The 17,739-nt window shown below is 42.2% G+C and overlaps 2 protein-coding genes across 3 annotated transcripts; one reads left to right on the top strand and one right to left on the bottom strand.

Moving 5' to 3' along the window:
• pelp1 (proline, glutamate and leucine rich protein 1) lies at nucleotides 1–14,951 on the bottom strand. Of its 2 annotated transcripts, XM_088073253.1 has the most exons (19): nucleotides 14,644–14,951; nucleotides 14,380–14,444; nucleotides 13,800–13,905; nucleotides 12,809–12,958; nucleotides 12,010–12,081; nucleotides 11,834–11,893; nucleotides 11,584–11,740; nucleotides 10,541–10,673; nucleotides 10,301–10,388; nucleotides 9,895–9,983; nucleotides 9,617–9,730; nucleotides 9,308–9,458; nucleotides 8,399–8,552; nucleotides 8,260–8,315; nucleotides 8,016–8,149; nucleotides 7,143–7,245; nucleotides 4,337–5,995; nucleotides 1,569–1,922; nucleotides 1–561 (listed from the first exon to the last, which is right to left on the bottom strand). In XM_088073253.1, the coding sequence occupies exons 1-19, from the start codon at nucleotides 14,782–14,784 to the stop codon at nucleotides 469–471; spliced, it is 3,879 nt and encodes a 1,292-aa protein (XP_087929379.1). In that variant the 5' UTR covers nucleotides 14,785–14,951; the 3' UTR covers nucleotides 1–468. The 2 variants fall into 2 exon arrangements, with proteins under 2 accessions (XP_087929379.1, XP_087929380.1); XM_088073254.1 differs by lacking the exon at nucleotides 1–561 and having other exon boundaries at nucleotides 1,738–1,990; nucleotides 14,644–14,796.
• On the top strand, nucleotides 14,856–17,520 carry med11 (mediator complex subunit 11). The gene is made up of 3 exons (XM_088073259.1): nucleotides 14,856–15,086; nucleotides 15,746–15,876; nucleotides 16,294–17,520. Exons 1-3 carry the CDS (start codon nucleotides 15,017–15,019, stop codon nucleotides 16,495–16,497), a joined length of 405 nt encoding a protein of 134 aa, XP_087929385.1. The 5' UTR covers nucleotides 14,856–15,016; the 3' UTR covers nucleotides 16,498–17,520.
• Nucleotides 17,521–17,739: the final 219 nt, after the last annotated feature.

The raw sequence follows: 17,739 nt of genomic DNA, 5'->3' as shown, positions 1-17,739 counted from the left end.
TTTCATTTTTTTTAAACGTTTTTTATAACAAAGCATATGACAGTGATGACAAAACATAAAAGATACATATATAAATCCAAGAAAAGCACTTTGAGCACTAACTGTAGGATACTATGTACTGTGTGTGAGGACCATGGCTAGAGTTCTGAATGATACATTTCACCTCCCTGCTGGACCGGAGACAATGTAATGCGTCTAGTTCTTGAAAGTAACAAGCCGGAGAGTGACAGTTAACATTCCCACACCCCAAACAGTGTAGCTTTGAAGTTGGCAATACTGTTCGAAGAAAGAAGACTGGCGGCCACATTCTACCTGTTGATGTGAACACTGAAGAGCTGGAAGGTGTGATATTAAGGGAGTTGTTGGATGAGATAACTAAACCTTGGAAATGTCTAATGATTCTGTGTCCTAGCAGTGTCTGCTGTTTCTGTGGTAACTTCTATCGAATCGGTCCAGGTTGGCAAAAATTCATGAGCGGTTTGATCCAGAGGCACCGTCTTCATCATCAGGCGGACAGGCGACAAAGTCAGCCAACATGGAGGCCATGGCTTCATCATCCAGCTGAGGGACGGAGAGGAAATACGTCAGATCTGCTTTTGTAGGGAAAACAGCAATTTCCTTTTAGGTACTGCTACTTTTAAACCAAAGGAAGTATTCATTAGGGCCAAGTGGTGTGAATTGGTGTTGTATAATGGCTTAATAGCACCCCCTACAAAATTTCAACAAAGTAACCCTCATGGTTTGTTTAATCTAGATGTGCAAAGTTTGGTAGGCAAATGAAACATCCAAAGACTTTTTCAAAAAGTCTTTACATGCCATGACCTATACCCAAAAAGAAGTCAGCCATTTTTGATTTATTGATCTGGGATCAAAGCTACAGTTTTACAACAGAGGATAAGGGCTATGCTAAAAAACAAAATGTTAGATTTCGAGAATAACATATTATGAAATTAAGTCGAAACTAAACTCATAGTTTTGCAAGAACAAAGCAATAATTTTATGAGAAAAAGTTATTTTACAAGAATGAAGTCGTAATTTTATGAGAATAAAGTTAATTTATGAGAAAAAAGCCACACTTTTACAAGAATAAAATTGAATTTTACAGCGAGTCTGTCTCCTCTCAGAAGGAGTGGGCCGCTCTCCTCACGGCAAAAGTTGTCTAATAAGCTGGGAGTGAGGCAGAGAGGATGACTCATATTTTTTATTCTCGAAGTCTCAAAAAAAAAAAAAGTTCCCAAAAACTTCATCGCACACTTTAAATGGGTTTCCATGGCTAATTTTTTGTACTGAACAGTCTGAATGTAACAATTTAGTTTCCACAGTGTATTTTTGATTTATTGTACGAGTTGAGCTGGAAATTCAAAGATTAGACAAAAATACACAATCTAGCCACACTGTATGCCATATGCATGAACACGGACAAAATCATCAAAAAATGAAGAATGAAAAGTGTATAAAATGCACCCCACAGTCCCAAAGGGTTAATAATTATATCTTGCATGATCGATTCAGTGCATATTTATACCAGGAAATTCGCCAATCCAAAGTCAATCCAAATAAATGTTTACCTTTTTCTTCTCAGTGCTTTGCCCCGCCTCTTCCTCCTTGTGCTCCTCCTCCCTCTTTCTTTTCACTCCTTTCCCCTCCTCTCCATCACTCTCTCCTCCTCCTCCTCCTCCTTCCGCCTCCTGCTGATCTGCCTTCATTTCCTCTCTTTTCTCAGCATCCGTTTCCTCTTGCTCCTTTGTACTCGGCCCTGTTGAGGTTTCGGGATCTGCTGTTGCTGTTGCTGTTGCTGTTGCTGTTGCTGCTTCTGTTGCTGCTGCGTCTCGCTCTTCAACCACAGCCAGCTGCTCCTCCTGGTCCCTGGCTGGCTGGTTATCACTCACACCTCCTTCCTGAGGAAGTTCAGCTCCTGACTCCTGTGGAGGTGAAGGGAAGCTGCTTCAGGTGGAGAGCTCAGTTTCTTTGGAACAATTAACAGTTTTATCTAGTCAGTGGAACAAAAACATATAAGAGAGGAGAAATACTGAGCATCCTGTTTTAGAAAGGAACCTTGCATGTTTTCAGCGTTCAGATAAGGTAGGAACATGAGGAATGTGGAGAAATGAAGTGTTTGGAGATCTGCCCATTTCTAACATAAAACCTGATGGCCTGTGGATTTTATATCCCCGCATTTGTTACAAACGCTCCACTTTGTAAAGATTGTGTGAAAAGTAAAAGCTTGATTTACAGTGACTCTATCATGGATATCACTGACCTCGATTCTTCTGATAAGCTTCAGGCTGTTTATCCATCACCACCTTCTATTCCCGCTCTTTCCCTCAAATCATCCTTTGTTCTTTGTCCTTTCTTCCTCCCCATTTTCATTCCATTTCAGAGTTAACCTTCAACTAAACTGAGCTGAAACAAAGCTCTCACCTAAACTCTTTTCACAACACACTAACTTCAATCAGGGTGTGCGTGCGTTTAGTGTTTTTCCTTTGACAGTAAAGTGCTGGCAGGGTGTTGGTGGAACGCATTATTGCAGCACTTCGGAGTAGGGCTGACCCCTGAAAGTCTCATATTTAGAGTTCTGATTATTTGAGGAACTCTTTTCAGTGCCTTCAGCTTGTGTAATTTAATGGGCACTTTTTTTTTTTACTTTCAGCACACAATAAGTCTTTCAACTGCTTTAGACTGCTTCGATTTCTCCTGATAAACTAAACTCCTTTTAGGTACTTAGACTTTCATTGACACCTCATATTCTTGAGCTCAATTCACACACTCCTTTTAAAACACTTAAAAGAAACAGTTTTACATTTTGAGAAATACAAGTCACTGTGTGGCAAAGGAGTTGATGACCAAACAATGTGTTATGTGCCAGACTACTGCTTAACAGGACATGGTAACTTCCTCTACAATCTGCTGGTTGCCTGGTAACTGCTCAGTGCTGAGAAATAGTCTGACATGTAACCTTGAACAAATAAGATCAGTTAATGAGTGAGCTTTAGGGGTGCTGGTAGGTGGATTTTGTTTTGGATAAAGCCTTTATATGGCCAGAAACTTTGAAATGTACCCTTGAGCTCTAGGAAATATATTAATATCACTGTCATTTTATCCTTTTAGACTTTTTGTCTTAAATTTTGTCATAACTATCATATGAATTCTTGATTTATGACCAAAGACATGTTTTGTGAGGTCACATTGACCTTTGACTAATAAATTCTAATTGTCCATTGTGGAGTCCATGTACACATTTGAGCCAAACATGGAGAAATTCCTTAATGGTGTTTTTGAGATAACATGTTCACAAGAATGAAATGCATACAAGGTCATGGTGACCTTGACCTTTGGCCACCAAGATCTAAGTAGTGAAGTATTGAGTGCACATGGACATTTGTGCCAAATTTGAGAAATCTCCCTCAAGACAGTCATGAAATGCCACAGTCTAAATAATAAGACGGACCAGATCACAGTCACCTTTGACTGCTAAAATCTAATCAGTTCATTGCTGAGTCCAAGTGGACATTTGTGCCAAATTTGAGGAAATTTCTTGAAAGCATTTTTGGGATATTGCACTGGCGAGAATGAAACGAACACAAGAGACCTTGACCTTTGACCCCCAAAATTTACTCAGGTCATTGTTGAGTCCAAGTGTACGATTGTGCCAAATCTGAGTAAATTCCATCAAAGCGTTTTTAAAATACAGCATTCACAGAAATGAGACAGACAGGGTCACAGTGACATTGATCTTGACCACCAAAATCTAATTAGGTCATTGTTGAGTCCAAGTGGACGTTTGTGCCAAATTTTTGAAAATTCTTTCAGGATGTTCTTGAGATATAACATTCACAAGAATGAGATAGACGTGATCACAGTGACCTTGACCTTTTAGCTTTGACCACCAAAATCTAATTAGGTCATTGTTGAGTCCAAGTGGATGTTTGTGCCAAATTTTTAAAAAATCTTTCAGGGTGTTCTTGAGATATAACATTCACAAGAATGAGATAGACGTGATCACAGTGACCTTGACCTTTTAGCTTTGACCACCAAAATCTAATTAGGTCATTGTTGAGTCCAAGTGGACGTTTGTGCCAAATTTTTAAAAAATCTTTCAGGGTGTTCTTGAGATATAACATTCACAAGAATGAGATAGACGTGATCACAGTGACCTTGACCTTTTAGCTTTGACCACCAAAATCTAATTAGGTCATTGTTGAGTCCAAATGGACGTTTGTGCCAAATTTAAAGACATTCCCTCAAGGTGTTCCTGAGATACCATGTTCATGAGAGTGAGACGGATGGAGGGATTCAGTATGTTTCAAAGTTCAGATTATAAAGCAGAGGTACCAACCTGTTGATTCTTATTGGTTGGGCATTCTTCTGAGGTGGCTGTCAGCTCAATCTCTTTGTCTCCTTGCTCCCACGGCCTCATCTCCTCCTGCAGCCCTTCTCCTCCTTCCCCTGCACCTGCTCTTTCTGGTCCACCTCCCTCCTCCTCTGTCTCCTCCCTCTCCTCCAGTGCTCCTCCGGTGACACACAGTATTTGTGGCATGGTGGGGTCATCCATTCTTTCGCTTTCGTCCTCCTCTCCCTCCCCCTCCCGCGCCTCCTCCAGGACTCCGATGCTCTCCACCTTCTGCACCTTTATCCTCTCCTCTCCCAACAGCGACCTGTTGGTCTGGATCTCCTCTATCCCTCCTTCTGCTTCTCCTTCCACACTGAACCCAGCCATCCCTCCATCATCCACCGCTGCTCTGAGCACCTTCCCCCCCTCTACCCCTGCCTCCCCTGCCTTGTCCTCCGCTCCCTCCAGTGGAGGTATATCCCCATCTTCCTCCTCCTCCTCCTCTTCCTCCAGGTCCTCTCCCTCTTCTTCATCAAAATCGTCATACTCTTCCCCCTCATAAAACTCCTCCTCATTAAAATCACTCGCTTCCTCTTCCTCGTCCTCCTCGTCCATCCCTTCCTCCTCCTCCTCGTCCAGCTCTTCATCATCCTCCATGTCCTCCTCCTCTTCCTCCTCCTCATCTGTACTGTTAATGTTGATGACAGCTGAGTCTTCGTTGCTGGCGGGGGGCGGTGGTTGGTGCTGGTGCAGGTGGCGTCCCTGCTGGCTCAGCTGGTTCTGCAGCTGGTGCATCTGGAGCGGCAGCCCCATGGGGCCCGGCTGGCCCGCCGTGGACGTCTGCATCAGCATCTGCTGCAGCTGGGGCCTCCCCGGTAGCGAGTCACCAAGACCACCAGGAGGAGCTGGGAGCGTGCTGGAGTTCAACGGTGGAACCAGTGAGACCACTGAGGCGCTGGAAGGAGGGAAGGAGTTGATAGGAGTGGTGGAGGTGGTGAGAAGAGGGGAGGAGGTGGCGAGGTCATTGGGGAGCGAGACGCCGTCTATTGTGGTTGTTGCTGCTGTGGTGGGGACCATGCTGACAGATTCTCCTCCTGGTAGTGTGACTGGAGCACTCCCTGGTGCAACAGAGGTCATGTTTTGAGAGTTCGCCGCCGCAGCTGTCTCCTCCTGCTGGTTCTCCATGTTCAGCATCCCCGGAGGAACGATGACCACGCTGTCGTCAGAGTCACTAGCCAGAGAGATCTCCACATCCTCCGCCTCCTCTCTGTCGTAGCGGACGAACACGGGCCTCTGCCCCTCTGGGAGGCCCAGCCCGGCGGGGTCCTGCTGGTGGTGTGCGTGCGGGGACAGGAGCATGTCTCCAGGGTTGGGGGCCTGACCTGGCAGACCCGGGACCAAAGAGAGGTGGTTCTCCAGGGAGCCCAGCAGGGAGGCGGGACCCAGGCCGAGGGAGTGGCGGGTGGGGAAGGGAGGACCGGGTGCGGGGCCGCCTAGGAGCGTTGGCAAGGTGAGTCCAGGAGCAGGGCCCTGGGAGGAAGGGAGGACTGGAGCGGTGGGGGTGGGTTTCAGGGTGAGGGGCGGTAAGGGGAGGGCCATGGAGGGAGTGCGGGGGTGGAGCAGAGAGTTACAGATGGTCAGAGCCTCAGTGCAGAATGAAGACACCTAAGAGGACAGAGAGAGGGGACAGAGAGGAGGGACAGTGACAGAAAGTCAGTATCTGAGGATCTTCAGTCAGGATTTAGAGTGCACAGAGACAGCACTGGTGACAATGACAAATGACTGATCGCTTCAGCCGAAGCACTCGTCTCCGTGCTCGTTTTATTAGATCTCAATGCTGCATTTCACACAACTGACCATCAAATCCTGTTACAAAGACTGGAACAGTTAACCTCTTCAGATTACAGCTCTGATATGGCCCAAAAACTCAGGCCCGACCCTACATGAACCCATACAATTTCTCTCCAAGCCAGACCCACGGCAGCAGTTTTGTGCCTGATCCAGATTAAACACTAATTAGGCATTACATTTTATTTATTACAAAAATACATTTTTTAATATTAAAACATTTATGAAAAAAGCAAAAGGCTGGAGTGTTTTAATGCACCACCTCCCTCTTTTTCTTTTCCTGTCTTCTCGTGCCTGACAGGTTTGGCAAAGTGGGGTGCACCCCTCAGTGCGTCTCGTGCGCAGCCTGCAGCTCCCCACTGCATGTTATATACATTTCCTCCACTGCTGGAGAGGGAGACGCTGTAACTGTCGACCAATTTGACCTGCAGCCTTTGCCCTCCCTTTCTCTTTAGCTCTTTTTCCATCCCTCTCTTTTGCTTACGCTCTCTTTCTCTCTCTTTTTGTTCTCCACATGTTCCGTCTCTTTCGCTCTACCCTCTTTCTCTCTCGACTCAGTCCATTCAAACTCCTGCTTAAGTGCCATTAAAGCATGAGACAATTTACAACAGATTCATTCAAAATTAAAGAAATAAATGTTAATTTGATGAGAACCCGACCTGATACAAGCCTGAGGTAACGGTGAGAAATTATAGCCCGGCCTGGTCCCGCCCAAAAATATTTGTACAAAAAAGAAACAGAAGAACTGCTCATTGAAAAAAATAAACACTGAATTCCAACGTTTACCTCACAAGGTCGCAACACAAGATAGAGTGATTGTTCTGCTTTAACTTTCCAGAGCTGTAAAATCTTGTCTCGTGCGATTATCAATTGCTGTGCAGAGTTTTGATGTCTGAAAAAAAAAAAAAAAGCAGCAGCGCCTTCTTCCTACACTCTCCCTCACTCCCTCCCTCAGAGCTGTCACCTTGAGGTTGCGTTCGTTGCGTCCGCTGCTGAGGATGGACACGGCGCAGGTGAGAGGTGGAGGCCAACATGGTGATGGGACCAAGACCAGAGCCAGCAACAACCTGAAATACACAAGAAAACACTGACATGAACCCATAAACGCTGCACAACCCAACAGCCAACAGTCTCCACTGAACTCAGCTTTGCTGGGAACTTAAATCGGACTAAAACCCTTTAAAACTTGAGCAAACCTAAGCTTTAAAGAATTAACCCAAAATATTGTTAAGAACTTATTAATAATGTAAAATATATATATATACCTTGAAACTTCTGAAAGAATTGAAAAAATAACTGAAAAATCAAATTGATAAGTAAAAATAAAAAAGGGGAGATTATTTGAAAAAGTTCTAAAAAATATTTTTTTGTAACAATTTAAATACATCATTATAATAATTTTATATGCCATGCCTGGATTTCCCCTCTAGTTTTTTGTTAATTTTCTCATAATTTTCTTTCTCTCTCGCTTCTTTTTCAGGTATTTTTTGTCACCTTTTAGTAATTTCTTGCAGTTTGCTGAACATTCCTGCCAAGTAGTTCATTACCTTTTTCCATGTTTTTTATGTGAATTAAACCAATTTTCTCACATTTTTAAGGATTACGTGCTTGTGAAAGGCATCTTAATGCCACACAAGAAAACTGATATCAATCCAGGTTTTAGAGGGTTAAAGGTCACTTATACTGAAGGAGTATACGATTCACCCAACATGGATATAACACTAAAAATGACAGCTTAAGAATAGTTATGATTAACTTACTAAAGCATATTTCATCCGCACCATGCTTTACATTTCAAGCAATAATCAATGCACTGTGATGTGAGTGGAGGCAGCACCTGTACAGCTCTCCTCTAGAGAGCGCGCTGCTGTACTGCCCACTGACGCCCCCTGCTGATTCACAAGAAATGCTGCTGCTGGACTGTTGCTGCTGAAGACGCACGCACAGCGGCAGCACGACGTCATGGAGACGCTGCGAGGAAATCGAAACAGAGAGGAAAACTCAGACTGACTGTTTGCTGGTGCAAAACAAAAACAAAGGTGTTGATTCTATGACAAAGTGAGTAGTGGTGTGAAATTTACCTTGTGTATGTCATCTTTGAGCAGGGTGCCACTGGTCAGGATGATTTGCCTCAGAGCTGTGCAGAGAAGACAATCAGACCAGACTTAAAGAGCAGCACACCAATAAACAAGATTATTCTGGGCTGGAGCAGCATCTCACCTCTGAGGGCTGACAGGCAGGTGTCCTGATTGGCCAGCAGGTCTCCTTTCCTCTGCAGCGACGGCCCCACTGTGTCTGCCATGACTAACTGCTTTGTCCTCCGGGGGCCCGGCTTCCCTCCAGGAACTGCATCTGCAGAAAGACCCGCCCGGAGCTGGAGGACAGGACAACACAGAGGGACAGCTGGAGACATGACAACCATAAGACACCTACAGCTGCAAACTACTGGTTCCCCTGAGGTTCAAAAGGCAAACCCAGAGCTCCAAATACCATGTACATATGCATGATAGTGCACATAAAATATAAACTGTGCACATAATCCACAGCTGCACATGCACCACTGCTGCATGTTTTTTGTTCATGAAAATATGTTGTGAAGCGCTGCAACCTCTAACGCATTGATTGTCAGACAACTGCCACTTTTTTTCACACAATTGTCCCTCTTAAAACTTCACTTTTTCACGCAATTGATACTTTTCACACAATTGTCACTTTTTAAACAATCTTCACTTTCATGCTGCTGTCACATTTTCACACAATCATCACTTTTCACGCCATCATTTTTTTTTATACAATCTTCATTTTTCACGTAACTGTCACATTTTCACACAACCGTCGCTTTTCACACAATCGTCACTTTGCGCACAATCATCACTTTGTGCACAACTTCCACTTTTCAAACAAGTCACTTTGCACACAATTGTTACATATTACACAATCACGCTTTTCACACAATTGTCACTTTTCACACAATCGTCACCTTTTTGCACAATCATCATTTTCCACATGAATGCAACTTTTTTTCACACAATTGTCACTTTGTGCACAATCATACACACCAAAAGAATTCCAAGCCTTGCAAATCTTTGAATGTAATATACATGGTGCTGTAAAAAACATTCGACTGACCTTGACAGACTCCGCCCCTGGTGTGATGTCACTGAGCAGGTGACTAAAGAGGAGCTCTGAGTGGGCGGGGCTTCCCTGAAGGATGCTAGCAGAGGCTCCGGCCACTTGCACCCACAGCTCTAAGGTCCTGTACACTGTAACCCGCACTGAGCTGGGGGAGGAAGAAAACAAATGCTTCAGCTGCCAAAATCTGACATTACCTCATCATCCACAACAATGCTGCTAAACGCACCCAGTTCTCTCAATACTCCGGCGTTTTATAACACAAGCCAGGACATTTCGGAACAGATGGGAAGAACTTCATCCTACCTGTAGGATCTCTGCTGGCCCAGACTGGCTTCAGGTAGAGGAGTCCAGGCTGACAGGGTCTGAGAAAACAGCCTCTGCAACACAGCAGCGTACTGAACCATGCCGCTACGCACACTGCAACACACATACGAACACACACAGAACTGTTAGCACCACGTAATTGTCAACAGCACTGTGGGATCTTCGGACTTATTTAACTATTACATATAATGTTCGAATCTGTGAAAATGTTGAAATAAAAATAAACAGTGAGTGTGTGTGTGTGTGTGTGTACTCACGCTGTGATTAGAGCTGATAAGACCTCCAGTGTGTTGGTGTGTATGATGGGTAAGACCAGCAACCTCACACTTCCATCTCCTGTTAAATTCTGACACACACACACACAAACACAACATCAGGATCACTAGTGTTTATTTGCATGTTTATTCCATAATGTCAGACGGTAGTTTAAAGGTGCAGTCCGCAATTCTAACACAATACACATTCTGTCAAATTCAGCAAATATCTCCTCAAGGTCCTCTAGAGGAAAAAGTCCAGAATCGCTGACTCATCCTTTAAGTTAAGTTTGGAGGTAGCTGAAGTTTGTTGTTTCATTAATGCATTTAATGCTACAGTGTGTGTGAAAACAGCAGAGCCTCCCCAGAACCTCTGGTAGGGTGTGTGTGAGTGTGTGTTTGCACTCACTATGCTTTTAGAGCTAACAGCGAGGACTCGGCACACCAGGTTGAGTATCGGTCTGACAGGCAGACGGACCGCTGAGGCTGGATCCACCCTGAGGGACAGACAGAAGAGCCAAAGTGAATAAAGACATATGATCCTAGAACTGGACAATTTTGTTTTTTTGTGATTTGAGTGAACTGACCCTGTAAAAAGTGGAGTTTGTGTGTGTGTGTGTGTGTGTGTGTGTGTGCGTGTGTGTTGTACCTGAGTGTGTGTTTGAGTGCCAGACAGACGGCTGTGTATCTGTGCTGGAGCTGCAGCAGCAGCAGGGGATCCGATTGGTCGAGATGAGGAAAGGACAACTCCAACCCCGGACCTTCATATTGTACCGTCCCATCTGTCCCACAAACAGTCAATATATTTACATGTTAGAAAAAAGTCTAATTATTGTGTTAGTCTGACTAAAGCTGGACTTTAAAAAACATGTAATCATGTTAGTCCGACTGTATTTGGACTTGATTGATTTTTTTTTAAATTAGAAAAAAACAGATAATTCGATGGGAAGATGAACTATTCCATCACGTGAACACCTCAGCCGGACTTTAACTGGACTTGGTGTTCTGAGTGTGCTCCTGGTCACGGCCTCCCTCCGTGGTTAGGGATAGGGACTGTTCATAATTTAAGAGGGGAGAAGGGGTGCTGCAAAACGGGTCAGGCATTTAAAAAATGTGAGAACTAAGAAAGGTCGGGACAGCTGGAGACATGACAACTATAAGACACCTACAGCTGCAAACTACTGGTTCAACTGAGGTCTTGTGTTCAGGTGAGGGACATACAATTTAAAAAGATAGTATTTTATATTTATTTTTTTTTAAAAAGTGGGTGTCATTCTGGGCTTTTGCCTTGGAAGTTGTCATTCTTACCAATTTCCACCTAATGACATCATTTTGACCATATTTTGTCATATGGTGAAAATACATGCTATTTCCATGAGGTGCACTGTCACAGTCAATGTTGCTGCTAATCATTGACATAACCCATAACTGTCATAACTGTCAGCAGCAAAGATAACAATAATCTACTTAGTATGTAGCATATTGGAAATTATTCATTTTTCTCATCGATAAACATAGCGTCATCATGACAAAAAAAAACTGGAATTTAAATTCTGAAAATTAATAAATATTTAATATTTTATGATTAGGACTGATGTTGTTTTATAAATTAACTCAATGAATGCAGAAAATATTATTATTGTATAATATTTTTTAAAGATTGGTTTTGAAAAGCACTGAGAGAAAAGTCACCTGTTTCTGAACCCTGGTAGATCTGAGCCAGCAGGCCATTGGCTGAGGCCAGCAGACAGTGAATCTGATTGGTCCAGCCCTCCGCTCTCCCAGCACCCACCCCTCTGTCCAACAGACCCCCCAGACACGGCAGGTGACCGTAACACAGACAGGCCATCTGACAGAGGGACAAAAATGTTCAAAACAGCTTCATTTTTAATGTTCTGCTTCAAAGATACAAATCGCTATAACAAACTGAAGCATCACAAACCTCCTGTGTTTTCTTGTTTGCACTGTCCATTTTGGAGAGGAAGTAGGCTCCCAGTTTGTCCTAAAAAACAAAAAGTCACGTTTTTCAGATTTTCAAATATAAAAAAAAAAAGTTGTTTTTAACAAAAATAAGTCAAATTTCTATGTCGGGAGGCACTCCTGTCTAGTGTGTCTCACCCTGAGGGACCCGCAGGCTCGGGGGTAGTAGGTCATACAGGCGGTCATCCCCTCCATGGCCGCCAGCTCACACTGACATCACAGGAGCAACAACGCTGGTCAGTTATAGTGCTGCGCATCATCATTTCAACTCTCAATTCATCTCTTTAATGCATGTTTTACTAATCTATTGATTGTTTGGTCACACAAAGAAAAAAAAATGCTCATCACAAACTCCCAGAGAAAAACCAGTAAATGCTCACATTTGAGAGACTGGAACCAGTCTTAAAATGTCAAACTTTAACATCCCCCTGATTGAATTGAATTGAATTAAATTGAATTAAATTAAGGTATTTCTTCATTTATTTTATTTTATTTATAGATAAATGTATAAATAATAATAATAATAATACCTATCATAATAATAATTTATATATATATATATATACATAAACACAGACACACATACATTCATATATATAATACATAAAAATAATAACAAATTCTGAAATACAGCAAAGGTAAACAATAAGCAGAAGTATGTAAATACTGAAAAACAAAAGTATGTATAATATGCTGAGTATGTCAAGTATGTAAAAATATAATTGTAAAGAAATACATATGTGTTAGTAATTAATTAGTATTAGCATTATTATTTTTCTTCACAAGCAGTAAGGCCTAAACTAAGGCTGAATTGTGTACGGTCAATGTGCTAAATTGTAGCCTAACTGTTACACAGTCAGTGGTGGTGTCAATAATGTGAATTCCTGGCTGATTAATGTTCATTGCAATTCTACCGAATGTTCCAGCTGTGTCTCACCTCTGTCTTCAGGCCCAGCAGAGACGTGAGGATTCCCAGGATGGAGTTGAGGCCGACCTCTCTGGCCAGCTCTGCTAACTGGGACGAGTACTGCAGCAGATCCTTCAGGATGTTCACAGCCAGCTGGATGGTCTGAACCGGAGCCTGAGACTGCAACGTGCATCATCCATGTATACAGGAGATGAAGGACATGAAAAAAAAGAGATTTTCAGGATTTCAGTTAGTCGTAATTAGGGTTCGAGCAATATTGGTTTTCAGGGGCAATACTGATTTTGAGTAGTTTTTGAGACTGATAACCAATATTTGGAACAAGAATGCATTTAACAAACAAGGTGGGAGGGCACATACATTGAAGGGACTTCTACAGGTGCAGGATAACAAAACAAAAAAAAAGGTAAGAATCAAACAAAAGATCTGCACGCTGTAATCAAAGCTACCAGTTTTTTTCATTTTGCAACTTTTCCAAAATTAAAATATATTGGGAGCTTTTAGAAAAGTGTGCGGATCTTTTGTTTGATTCTTACAAATATGTATTAATAATAACAATAAAAATCTTTCCGTCAATACTTAGAATTTGGAATAACAAACTCCAAAACAAATGTATATAATTGCCTTTAGGATTTTTATATATAGTCAAGTGAAAAAAAAACAAAAAGACAACAAATAAATAAAATAGCTCCCTGAGGTTTTACATAGTTAAAGTTCCTCCCATGCCAACACTTTCTTCACACATTTGATTGATCAATTTTATTGGCAACCGTCAAAATAAAATGCAGATAATTTTTATCAGCTTTTTGTTTTAATGATTTTTAATTTAATGATCAGGGACAAATATCGGCCCGATAATTGGGCAGGCCGATAATCTGTCGACCCCTCATCATAATTCAGGTTTTATTGAAGAGGCAGGCTGACAGCTGTGTGCATGTGTGTGTGTGTGTGTGTGTGTGTGTGTGTGTGTGTGTGTGTGTGTGTGTGTGAGAGTGTATCATACCTGTATGACCTGCTGCAGGGATCGCAGCCAGGAGACGCAGTGTTGCTGGAACAGTTCACTGGAGCTGTCCTTAACCAGCATGGAGAGCAGGCAGAGCCCCTCAAACCTGCACACACACAAGACACATATAAGATTCTGTCTCAAAGCTGCCACTTAAAGTCATAAAGTCCTACAAACATCCTAAATTCTCAGAAACTTCCTAAAATCTGAGAATTGTCCTAAATCCAGTAAATATCCTAAAATTCTACAAACGTCCCAAAATCCGCGAAACGTCCTCAAGTCCTACAAACGTCCTGAAATCCGGGACACATCCCGAAATCCTAGAAACATCCAGCAAACATCTAAAAATCCAAAAAACATCCAGAAATCCTGAAAACGTGCATGAATGCTATGTATCCTAAAATCCTAATATATGAGGCTGCTGTGACTGGCCCCTGGCCTCCTGTGACTGGCCCCTGACCTCCTGTCATTTTGCAAAAGTGGCCCCCAAAGGGAAAGCAAGTTGAGTCTCCCTGGACTCTAATGTAAGTCATGTGATTGGTGATAACTGGCTTTATTAATACAATTCGCATTGTCTCACCTGGTCTTGCTCGACCCGAGTTTGGCATTGCTGAATCCCACGAGACCCCCGACTGCGCTCGCGCCCTGCAGAGAAAAACAAAGGTGTTAGCATACAGTATAGTATGAAGAAGCAGAGCAGTTGAGCCCTGCTGGACCTGTTGGACCTGCCGTGTCTTCAGATGTGAGCTCAGTGGACAACAAAGCGTGCAGCGGACGCAGCGCAGCGGCATGCTAACAGGTAACTAGCCTCAGAGCTAACGCGCTGCTCGGGCCCGGGTTTTACCTGGCTCTGGAACACGCCATGCTCCCTGTAGCTGGCCAACAAAGCGGGTAGATACTCCGGACGCTGCTCTTTCAGAACCGACACCAAACCCTCCGTTAATCGCATAGCAGATGGGCCACGCAGCCAAGCCGATGTAGCCATCTTGCCTCGCTGCCAGGCGAACGTCACTAGCGTGCGACGGCGTGACGTCGATATAGCGACTGCTTTGTTGTTGTGCTTCAGTCTAGCCGTCACGTTTCGACTTGCAAATGTGGATGAAATAGAGCATATTTAAACGGTTTCCTGTCTAAGAGCCTTGCTGTCTGAACTACTAACACGGTGTGGACTGACAGCAGAGCTTGTTGTCGTTTGCAGCTGTTTCCGGTTCCCTCTGATGGCGAACGAGCGGCTCAGAGCTCTGGAGGATGTGGAGAAGGAGATCGCGATGATCCTGCAGTGTGCCGGTGAGGACAGATCTCAGCAAACACAACAACGACTAACACACAACTACTGCATCGTTGCACACTGTACACAGCTAAGACACTGTGCACTATAAACGGTACTGTACACAGCTAAGATACCGTGCACTGTAAACTGTCCACAGCTGAGCTACTATGCATTTATGCATTTACTCATACATACATTTATTCATACATTCTTACATGTATTAATACATTCATCCATACAGTTATACATTCATACGGTTATTCATACATTCATTAATTACAGGTTTGATCCAGATCAAAACCAAGATTGGATCTCATCTGATTTCACAATGTTTTTTATTTATTCTGAACATCCCGTTTTCAACATTTGATCAAATCAGAAATCCCAACTGGGCCCTGGATACTCATTTCTTGTCTGAGGATGGAGAAGACAAAACCTGCCCCAGGATAAGCCAATCAGAGGCAGAGTAAGGCAGATTAGGGCGGGTCATGCCTTTGCCATCCAAAGGGACAGAAAATTGCTCAGTGGCGCATGAAGCCAAAAAAAAAAGTTGTATTTCTTCTGCATCACTGGGCTCACAGAGCAGCTACACGGTGTATCAGTGTGCAGTCACATTTATGAAACTGTTGACATGTCTGGTCATAAACCGATCAGTTGTTGTGTTTTTCCCCGGCAGGTAATATAGTTCTGGAACTGTCCAAAGACAAACATAATGCCAGCCTCCTGGACAGACAGCTGGTCCAGTTCCAGAGCTCCGTCAACCGAGTGGAGAGCGAACTGAGCGGACAGATCCGCTACCTCACACAGGTCAAACACACAGCTGATTTCATTACAGGAAACAAATGTAGAATTTTTTGAAATTTTCACCACTCTATTTTTGGTTCATTTTCCAGTTTTTTGTTGTGGTTTTGTTTTTAAATTTCTTTTTTAAAATTTATTTATTTCAAAATCATGGTAAAAAGCATAATGAGCAGCTTGGCAAGAAATGTCCTGCAAATTGTAAGAAATTAGTAAAGGTGACACAAAAATTACCTGAAAATTAGTTTTGAAAAAAAAGAAAAGAAAAAGTAATAAACGTTACAGAAAAAATGTATAATTTTTAAAATTTTCAGCACTCTATTTTTTCCTTTTTTGTGGAGTGGTTTTGTTTATATATATATATATATATGAGCATCATATTGCAAGCCGCAGAGCAAAGCAGTAACCCTGATGTCTTTTCTTTAGGTGGCTACGGGTCAACCTCACGAAGGCTCCACTTACTCAGCCAGGAAGGACTGTCAGATGGCGCTCAACAGAGCAGAGTACGCCAAAGTCAAACTGGGAGAACTGGGGCGGACCTGTGAAGTCATGCTGGAGCAGCAGCAGCAGCAGCAGCAGCAGCAACAACAACAGCAACAGCAGCAACAACAGCAGCAGCAGCAGACATGAGAGCACTTAGGGAAACTTTCCAGCAGTCTCATAGAGCCTCTTTGTAATTTACAAGTACTGACAGGTTACAAAGAAACACTCTGTATATAACATCATGTTTTTTTCTAAGCTGTTTGTTTCATTTGTTTTGGGGGGTTTTTTATAGTGTGTGGGGGGGGTTATTTTCTTGGTGGTGATTTTTTTTTCTATTCATGTGCACAGCAGGACATATAAACCTTGTTAAGCCTTTGAAACCAGAGTAGATTGATTTCTTTTTATAAGCATAAGGAAAAGTCAGTGAACTATATAACAAGGGATGGACATAAATAAATAAAAAATCAGTAAAAAAATTACCTGACAGAAAGCAGCAAAAAAACAAAGAAAAATTAAGATTACTTCAAAAGTACTAAAGGGTGAGAGAGAGTTTTTTTTCTTTAACACGATTTTTAAATATATAATTAGAAGATTTATATTTTCTGGACATTTTTCCCTAGTTTTTTTTTGTGATGACATCTAATAATCACCCTCAGCAAATTCAGCTAATTTTCTCATTTTTTTCACAGTTTGTTGGACCTTTGATTTCTTTTAAAAACATGGGAAAAAGGCAACAAGCAACTTTTTTTGCCCTTTTCACATGTTTTCAAAAGAAATCAAACCAACTGTTTCCCAAACTCGGGCCTCTTCTGTCGCTCCAACGAGCTCCATTTTCACCATAAACACTTACTGTAATTATGAGGGTTATACTGAAATGTACATACAGCTCTTTTAACCCTTTAAAACCTGAGCAAACTTAACTTGATGTTTTTCAAAAACTTACACAAAAGGCAATGAGCAACTTTAGAAGTGACCCAAAAATTAGCAAAAAAAAGGAAAAAGAACAAGATAATTACCTGAAAATTAGACAAAAAACAGTAAAAGAAATAAAAAAAGAGAATGACATGAAAAAAGTGCTTTAACATAATTGTAATTCTGTACAATAATTTTAAATATGTACTGTAATTCTGAACATTTTTTGGGGATATTTTCCTCTAGCTGCTTGTTAAATAATTTCCTGCGTTTGCACTATTCAGATGTTTAAATGCTTGTGAAAGGCATTGACAGACAACGCAAGAAAATTGCTCCAGGTGTTAAAGGGTTAAATGCCTCTAATATAAATATTAATATTAATTTGATACCAAATGTTTTTGGCATATTAAGTGCGCCATGGTCTGGAGATCCTGCAGTCACGTCATACACGTCATTCCTTTAACGCAGGAAAACAGA

Source organism: Plectropomus leopardus, chromosome 23, assembly GCF_026936395.1.
Source record: "Plectropomus leopardus strain MGB_pleo_1.0 chromosome 23, ASM2693639v1, whole genome shotgun sequence".
NCBI classification, from domain to species: domain Eukaryota; kingdom Metazoa; phylum Chordata; class Actinopteri; order Perciformes; family Serranidae; genus Plectropomus; species Plectropomus leopardus.
The sequence above is the reverse complement of the archived record's forward strand: the minus strand, read 5'-3'. Positions and strand labels throughout refer to the sequence as shown.